The 9,149-nt window shown below is 40.0% G+C and overlaps 1 protein-coding gene across 1 annotated transcript; it reads right to left on the reverse strand.

The window, feature by feature from the left end:
• Window positions 1-887: 887 nt before the first annotated feature.
• On the reverse strand, window positions 888-6,441 carry tph1a (tryptophan hydroxylase 1 (tryptophan 5-monooxygenase) a). Its single transcript, XM_071496959.1, has 11 exons — window positions 6,245-6,441; window positions 4,001-4,135; window positions 3,673-3,856; window positions 3,479-3,579; window positions 3,319-3,386; window positions 3,025-3,221; window positions 2,753-2,888; window positions 2,534-2,660; window positions 2,339-2,434; window positions 1,961-2,094; window positions 888-1,846 (listed from the first exon to the last, which is right to left on the reverse strand). The coding sequence occupies exons 1-11, from the start codon at window positions 6,332-6,334 to the stop codon at window positions 1,672-1,674; spliced, it is 1,443 nt and encodes a 480-aa protein (XP_071353060.1). The 5' UTR covers window positions 6,335-6,441; the 3' UTR covers window positions 888-1,671.
• Window positions 6,442-9,149: the final 2,708 nt, after the last annotated feature.

The raw sequence follows: 9,149 nt of genomic DNA on the forward strand, positions 1-9,149 counted from the left end.
TGATTTATTAACATTTATGGGTGACTGAATAACTTTGGTTTACTACAAACTGAAAAACTCATCACCCTTTATTGATGACCTACTGACATTTATAACTGTAGAGTTGATGACTTGGAGGGGTCTCCTTAATGAATGTATGTGCTAGCAGAGCTTCATGCTGTCAGTTTTCCACTACCTGTTATTAATGGCATATGACTGATCTGTAAAGCATTAGTTTTTATTAATCATTAAAATTATTTACAGCTTATTATTGGTTCCTTATCAGAAGGTACCCAAATGTTCATGACATTTCTTAAGCAGAAGAGTTACTGGACCCAAAAGCTTTATTATTGTTATTATTATTGTCATAATTTATTAGTACTCGTAATAGCAAAGCCATTTAATATTTTACAACAACCTTAAGTTAGCGTGAAAAAATTAGATTACCCGCCCAAAAATACACTTAGTTGCCAGTTTAGTACAGTCACCTAATTAGCTATAACCATAATGTTAAATTAACACATCTCTAACAATTTTAAAGAGAATATAACCTGTATAACCTTCATGATGGTAGGATTTAAACTGCGTTTAAACTGGTAAGCCAGTCAATAATTCAGTGTCCATGAACCAGCTTCAAATGTCACTCAATGACACCATCAGTCAAGTCATGATACTCTGTTGTCCAGCTTAGAAAGACTGCTGGGTTGATTTCTTTAATAATACAATACGTTGATGTGGCCCTCAGATCAAAGATATAATTATTCTTACAATACAGGATTAGTCATCTCTTCCAGGAACTTCGCAGTCATCGTTCTGCATCTCCAGGATCATAATCAGTATCTTTCTGCGCTTCCAGCATTACCACCTTGAGCACGCCAACAAGTGATAAATCAACAAGTAACAAACCATTGCAACATTGAACATTTTTGTTTATTTTTTTTTTATAGTTTGATACATAGCCTACTCATAATGTCTATAATTCTTTACAGTAGAAAAATAATGTTTTGATTTTAAGGAGTACTACAGTTATATTCACTTCAAGAGGACGTATTCAAAATCATCACTGTAAAATAAAATAGGTCAGGGTACATCGGCCAAATCCGTTATAACCAGTAATGAAAACATTCTTATAATACCAGGTTTCACTTTCATAATTTCCCTCAACAGCACACAAAAGGAGCATGATACACCAAAGGAATACAAACAAGGTACATTTTATACATATCAGTGGTGAGAAAGATTAAATGTGAAAGAAGAACAAAATGAATTACAAAAAAATTCACATGATCATGTACAACAGCAGAGTTGACAAGAGGAGAAGGAAACCACATTTGTATTTGTAACAGCTGGGGATGCTTTTAAAGGAACAAACTCACCATGAAAGCACATTAACTGTTAGCAATACAGAAGCCAATTCAGCCAAGAACAACTGATGCAAAACAGTGTCTCAGGTACAGCAGCTCTTTGGGTTTGTGCATTGTACTGATATCAGTGGCTAAACATACCTAATGCGCCTCTGTAAACTGTATTTGCCATATACCATGCAATGGGGACAACAGAGCATTTTGCCAAAAGCAGTGCACATTCATTGTACTGACGAAGGGCAATACACAAGCAGTATCTCTACAGTAGTGCTGGGGGTGACACGGCGAGCGTTGGTAAAGTGGTTAACTTCAGCCACAGAGTGGGCAGTCAGACCCCCAGCTGCTTGTTCAGCCGGTTGAGGGCGTCACCGACGATGTCAAGCTCGTGTCGAAGCTCCTCCACGACACTGTTGATGCTGGGAGTGTCTTTTAGCACATCCACACTCTGGGTGTAAGGGTTGTATCGGACTGTGAAGGGACGCTTGATGGTCTTGGCAAACTCCCTGAAATGAACATAGTATAATCACTGAATAACATGTAATAGATATTTTATTACATATACAACAACAGTGGTTGTAGATCTGTGCAGTGTTAAATTGCTGAGCAACCGAGCTCACCTCATCTTCACTTTGGCCTCCTCAAAGCTGTCTGAGACAAAGTAGACATCCTGAAATGTTGTGATGATGCATTCTTGTTTGGATGTAACTTTGGGGTCAAAAGGCATTATCCTTGCATTACCAGAGAGTGCATGCTGTAAGAGAGAAACATAATAAAGATGTTATATATTTGATGTAAACGCGAGCACACATCCGGGTCATATGCAAATTAACCTGTATTTTGATGATTCTACAAGAGCAATAATGTACAGGGAGGGTGTTTTGGTTCAGCTTTTCAGGCATACACACATATATATAGTATACAGCATACCAGTATATTTTGTGGTGCATTATTAAAGGACCTCAGGCGCACTATACATCTTGTTCAAATATATTTACCTTAAGCTCACTGATAGATGACAGCAGTCCTGCTCCATATGCTCGCAGCTGCCCTTCTTGTTTGCATAGGCCAAACTCCACCGTGAAGAAATAGCACTGTTGCAGAGGAGTAGATAAAGCAGAAACAGCTATTACACTCATTCTGGATTTACTGAATTTGACTTGATAAGGTTTGCCTGAGCAAGTGTTACTCACTGTGGCCAGTTTCTGAACTGAATCATCTGAGGCTCCGAGTGAAGCGAGACCAATCTCCTGAGAAAACTGGGCGAAGCTGGGCTCTGCTAGCAGCGGGACATGACCCAGCAGCTCGTGGCATGTGTCCCTAGATGATAAAAGACGACAGAATATAAGATCAAGTAGCCTAATATGAGCATTAATACCACTTTTGCTAATACAGTACTGTCTATTACTCACGGCTCTGGGGTGTATAAGGGGTCGGAACTGTGCCGCACGTACTGGGTACAGTGGAAAACACGGAAGGCCAAACCAGCAAGAAAGTCACGTGGGGACAGATAACCTGCCACAGGCCTGATAGTAAATCCAGTACGTTCTAAGAAGATAAGATGTTTGAAACGCACATCAGTATTTACATTTACAAAACTGAAAAAACCATCTGAAAAAACGCAATTCCCAATTTTGCATTTTAACCAAAACAGGCGCGTTTTATTAAAGAAATTACAACCTACCCCTGAGGAAGCGTGAGACATCTTCCAGCTGAGGGATGTTGTCCTCCCGACATTCACAGTATTTGGACAGCAGTGGCAGGTTCTTCAAGTATTCACGGCAGGCGTGTGTGGGGTACAACTTGTTGAGCTCCCTGTACACAACACCCCAAGTCTTCACTTCCTCCTCTGTGAACTCAATACGAGGAATGGGATCCCCACTAGAATAAGACGACAAAATTCTCTCAGTATCAAGTAAATACTTGATTACTGATTTGATTTCCCAAATAACCATTTAAAAATACAATAAAAACATACTGTTTGTAGGACATGGCAAGATCTGCAAAGTACTTTCTTCTCTTCCGGTAGACGTTATCCTTGAAACCCTTATGGAGAGGAGCAAAAAAAAAGATATGAGAATGCTTCATATTAAATCAGTCTGCATTTAATGTCTACAGGTTTATTTGGGCCTACATACCGGATGGTCAGCATCCAGCTCAGAGCCGTACATCAGGACGCGGTTAGCACACTTGTCCAAGTCTGAAATTTTCTTTGGGAACCAAGGTACGTTATACATATCTGAGAGGAGAAGAAGAAAAAATTGTTATTTACTGTTAATCAGGTTTATTAGGATACAGTATGTTTGCAGTATTTCTTTCAGTGCTTTCCTACCTTCCTCCTGTAAGCAGGAGTTATCTGGAGGATCCATGTCCACCACGTTCACGTGCTTCCGAAGCAGCTGGATGATTTCATTCAGTTGTTCATGGTTGCTGTCGCAGTCCACAAATATCTCAAACTCAGAGTTGCGTCTTTTGGACTTTCTGGACTCTATGTGTACAAGGTTGACATGGTTTTCCTGCAAGATACAATGAGAATAACTTTCTTTAATGCATATCTAATTATTTAATTTCACATAGGAAGTCTATAAAGATTTGATTCAACCCTATTGAATATATACAAAAAGAGAGATAATGTAAACATTATAAAAGATTGTGCATACTTGGAAGAGTTTGAGTGCCTTTACAAGTCCTCCCACTTCATTCTTGAGGGAAAAGATGATTGTTGCTCTCCCTTTCTCTGATGTATTCTTCTTTTCAGTGTTTTCCTCAATTTTTGTGAAGGTTGATTTGTTTATCTGAAATTAAGAATTATAAAATATAGATACATTTTAATTTGTGTAATAGCAAGAGAGCATCAGCTTTCAACAACCAACAGCGGCTCTCCTCTGAGGGTCAAATGAGGTGATATCCAACTTTAATCATCTTATTTAAGTTTACAAAGATTCAATTCAATCCTGTTGTTAGATCTGACCCTTAAAGTAAAGAACTAATTGCAACAAAAAAATACATCCATTTTAGAAATGAAACAGCTGGTAGTAGATAAACAGTTGCATCATTTCTGTAATCCCTCAACATTGTAAATATATATATATATATTTAAATACAATGTTAGGTTCAAGAAATTTGTCATGTATGTGCCTAGTTTGATGGAGTCCAGTTCACACAAAGCATTTCCTCTGCAACTGAGGCATAGTTCAGGACAGGTAATGACGTGAATGTACAACTTCTAATCACCTAAGAGCATCTGGCCATCCAAAAATCCCATGAACATATTGTCTTAAGAACAAGGGACCAGCCAAACACTCAGTGAGCAGAGAGAGTAAGAGTCAGAGAGAAGTGCCAATTCAGTCATAATCCCAGGCATAATTCAGTCACCCTGAGCATGAGCCATGGGTCGTTTCTTTACATGCGTATTGACAAGATAAGTACCGCGGTGCATGCACGCAGAGAGGGCTGAGGTCAGCGACCACCAGACAGCGGCCTCACGTTGACGCTGCACACGCCAGGGGAAAAAATAATTCATGTAATCCTGCATCAGATTTTGGAGTTAGCAGCGGCACAGAAAAAACTAATCTCTTTGGATTGACTGCAACGTTTTCTGCGTCATTAGAGCTGTAGCACCCATCTGATTCAGACACTCGACCACATTAGTTTATCATCTGCTTTAGAATATAATATCTACAAAGTCTAATGGGTACAAGTGATTTGTGGAGGGGGGGGGGGGTCTCAAACATCAGTTAAATTCAGTTCAGTTACTTCCTACCCTATTTCGCCCCTCCAGCATTGTGTAAACCGCTCGGCAGACCACTTTTCGGTGGGTTCTTGTCGGTAGTATCCCTGAAAGCATCAGTGCATGGAGACTGGATCAGGACGGGCGCCGGGGTCAACTCTTCGCGTCTCGGTTTAACGAAGATGAACTTGTCTCTGTCTCAAAGAATCGCCTTACTGCAATCTCTTTAAGGCGGCAGGGAAGCCTATTATTAGCTCCCCGCATGTTGACATCTTAGCAGAGCGTGAAAGCTCCACACCATCTTTGTTTTTCCCTTTCTTCATGTCATTAATGTAACATATAGCCTTTGCGTGTCTTTGTGATGTGTACACTGAAAAGTCACGGTTCAGTTAGTTCAATGATTAGACAGTTAATTACAGCACCTTTATTCAATTAGTAAACGATTAGATATTAATCCAGCTCGCGACCAACATTTGTTTGCGTGTCGTCACCAGAAAAGGCCTAAAAATACTTAAAAATAAATAAATAAATAAGCTAAAAGTAAAAGTTTTAGGTGAGAGTGTGTGTGTGTTTGTGTGTGTGTGTTTGTCCGCTTTTTGTCTAGCACTTTGCAGCTTTGGATGTGGAGTCTGTCGCTGCAGAGGTAAGTCGCTCAGAGGCTGCAGAATAGGATCAGACTGAATGTGGTTTTTTTTTTTTTTTATAGCTCAGCTATTAAAATGATCCTCCTGCCACTGTTGCCTGCCGGGGGCTCCACAGACTCTGCAGGTCGATCGGTTTATCTTTTATCTCCTCCGTCTTTTGCTGTGGAAATCGGTGGAGGACGCACAGGTTGAGCAATAACGAGTCTTTCACGACATGAAATTCAGGGGTATCCCACTTTAACCCTCTTAACCCTTTGACGCAAATTACACTTCTAACAAAACGGCTTAAATTAATCTGCGCTGACGACAAAGTGAGGGCTTATTCATCGGGATGATCGATCTCCCCACCGTCAAAAACAGTGGTCTGGAAACATCTCACAGGAGAGGCTGCGCGCCCCGGTGCCTTCAACGCATCACTCCGGCTCCGGCCGCAGGAGAAAACACAGGGCGGCACATCGGCGCTGCTGGTGGATGTCTCCTCTAAAATGTTAGACTACTTTTCTTTTTCCTTTTCCCGACGTAATTCTTACCTCATTATTCAGCAGCTTTTCTTCAAAGCCAATGTTCATGGAGTCAAAAGATCTTCCTCTACGTGGTCCTTCGATTTTGTTCGAGTACATGTTAAAGTGCCGCTCTCTTGGTTTTCGCCTTTTTATGCAGCTCTTGTTGGTGCTTTATCTAAATTACCTCCGGTATGTAAAGTAGGCTGTCTACCCCGGGAGGCAGCGCGCATTGCTATTTAACCACAGAGGGAAACAGGAGGGGGCAATAATCTCCCCCACAGCAGCAAATGGAAAAAGAGCAGCGGCACTCACGTCATTAGGGAAAATGGTATCTTTTATGTCACCTAAAGGCCTGAAACTGCTTCAATGAGATCAATCACAAAGTCTGATTTTACTGACAATAAAACAAATGCTTAAACTGTTTTTTTTAATTTTATGATCAATGTGCTTGAGAAAATCCTGTGCAGTACTTGTCAGAAAAAGACAAAAACAGATTTATTTCTATATTCTGACTCCTCTGCAAGCATTTAACAGATAAAACCAAGTATGGGAACTTATATTGAAAATGATTGAGTTCAGTTTGGATGCAGACCTGAGAATTCACTGTGGACTCAGACCTGCTCATGTCGGCAAAACGGGTTAATTCTTCTTGTTTGTTGACACCTTGAAACTCAGAAGAGGTCAAGGTTTAAGAGGATTCAGGCGTAGCCCACCTGCCTTCATTGTACAGTGATCCAAGCATGCCCCCCTTTTCAAAATCCATTCCACTGCACTGTAAGCACCTCTGGGTTCTCGTGCACGCAACAGAAATAATCTGCATGTTTTCCTTTCTTTAACACCATGAGCCTTTTAATAAGATCAAGACAATCAGTGGGAAAGGCATTGGAGGCCTTTGCAAAGCAGAATCAAGGCGAGACAGCACTGAACCTAAGAGACCTCATTACTTTACACAGATAACACCACTGTTCTCTAAGCTTTAGTCACCTCGCAAATAGGACAAGTGAGATGTCTTTGTCTGTTCAGCATTACTTTTAGCTCCACACAGCTCGAACACAGTGACACATGTGGCTGATGCACATGCTGTTTGTCTCAGGTGGTCCTGGCCTGTGTCACTCGTGACATAGACAGCTTTACACAACCGAGGAGGCAGTGGGGGGAACTTCCTCCTCTCGGGAGCTGAACCCAGATCTGCTCTCAGATATTGTGTTAGGCAGGGCAGTAGCAAGATCAACCTCTAATTATCCGGCCATGTTTCAGAATGGTAAAGCAATGTAAAAAGAGATCGATTTAAAGGTATAATTCACCACTAATTGTGTAGGCGCCTGTCTGTTCTGGTGCTCTGTGTAGTCCATGAAAACACGTCTGGCAACATTCATATTGACAAAGGAATTAGTGCTCTGCTGCACAGTGACTATATATGCATCAGGGTGTATTGCTCATAAAGTTTACAGCAACAGAACCCCCCACACACCTCCCACCCTCCCTATGATCAGATCAGTGACCGTGTTTGACTGGCTGTTAGCTTAAGATCTTTATTATCTGCACCTATATAAGGCAATCATTTCTGCTTTAATGCACAACATATACATTGCCTGAGCAACAAAACACAACAAATGTACACCTCCATGTTACCTCTGCTCAGAGCTGGCGGCGGCAAACAAATTATATAGGGTCCTAAAATTGATCATAGAAACACATAGGCTGGGTAACAGGAACACTCAGTACAGAGTGTCTTGTTTCTGATGACATTTTAATAGAGCAGATTTACAAAAAAAATGGCAGCAATTTACACAAACAACTTAATCAACAACAATTTTGATAAATGATTAATTTCTTAAGCTGAAACAAAGACACCAAATATTTTCTGAATTTAACCTTTAAAATGTGATTTGCCACTTTTTTGATTTGTTATATAATTGTAAATGAAATATCATTATGTTTTGGACTGTTGATCAGATAAATCAAGCAAATTGAAGATATCACCACCCTGGGAAATTTTGCTCATTTTTTACAATTCTGATATTTTGTAGATCAATTTTAATAATAATAATATAATTTTATTTATGTAGTGCCTATTGTAAGAGTGCTAAGGAGAAAAAATGGCAAACAAATAAAAAAGCATAAAAGCATTGAATCAATATAATACAGAAACTGAAGAGAGACAAGAATATGATCATACGATTATACGATCAAAAAGAAATGTAAAATGGTATAAAAGAAAAGAATTGTTAATTACTGGGAAACTGAAAGACTTTTCTGGTTAGTGAGCTGACAGATCTGATCTGATGAATACTGGCACTAGCTGCTTTATCTCTGAAGAAAGTTTTACACTGTCTCACACCATCTCTGTCTCTGGCAGCAAGGAGAGCAACAACAAACACAGTGAAACTCGCTGTTGAATCATGGTTTTTGATTGGTACTGGTGGGCAGCTGGACAGCATCATTTGCAGCCTAAACCTCTGATTCTCTTCTCATCTTGTCTATGTGGTTGATAAAACAAATGCTCTGATTATAAAATATAAAGTAGCTATTCCATATTGTCCTCAGCCTGTATAGAGGCAACTCGGCTATTCAAAATGCAGGGATGAAATGTTTTTCAGACAAACTCTCCTTGTAGTTCTGTGGCCGTCTGTTACACCACACTATTTACACCAGCATACGTCAGTGAACATCACAAGTAGTTAACAAGCCTGCAGCTGCCTAAAGCTAAACAAAGAGCATTGTGGACATTATAGACATGTTAACTCTATGACTAATACACAGAAAAAGGTTGATTTTCTTTTCCCTAGAATAGGTATTGAGGTTTGCCTCTTTATCAGGAGGACAGAAAAAGCAGGAAAAGGACAAAGCCTACTGAATGGTATGGCCATGTCTTTGTTCAGGATTCAGTAATGAACTGTTCCTTTCATGAAGCCTAAACACTGATGTGGGC

This window comes from Trachinotus anak, unplaced genomic scaffold, assembly GCF_046630095.1.
Source record: "Trachinotus anak isolate AG129_WGS33_773 ecotype Australia unplaced genomic scaffold, CSIRO_AGI_Tana_v1 ptg000002l, whole genome shotgun sequence".
Taxonomy (NCBI): Eukaryota; Metazoa; Chordata; class Actinopteri; order Carangiformes; family Carangidae; genus Trachinotus; species Trachinotus anak.

What these genes read in the sequence shown, in the direction of transcription:
- tph1a (XM_071496959.1), bottom strand. Translation starts at nt 6,334, where the DNA reads ATGTACTCGAACAAAATCGAAGGACCACGTAGAGGAAGATCTTTTGAC. An exon ending in CTCCTGCTTACAGGAGGAAG is followed by an intron (nt 3,580 to 3,672) that starts GTAGGAAAGCAC and finishes TTCTCCTCTCAG; the next exon opens with ATATGTATAACGTACCTTGG. An exon ending in TGTCTCACGCTTCCTCAGGG is followed by an intron (nt 2,889 to 3,024) that starts GTAGGTTGTAAT and finishes TTATCTTCTTAG; the next exon opens with AACGTACTGGATTTACTATC.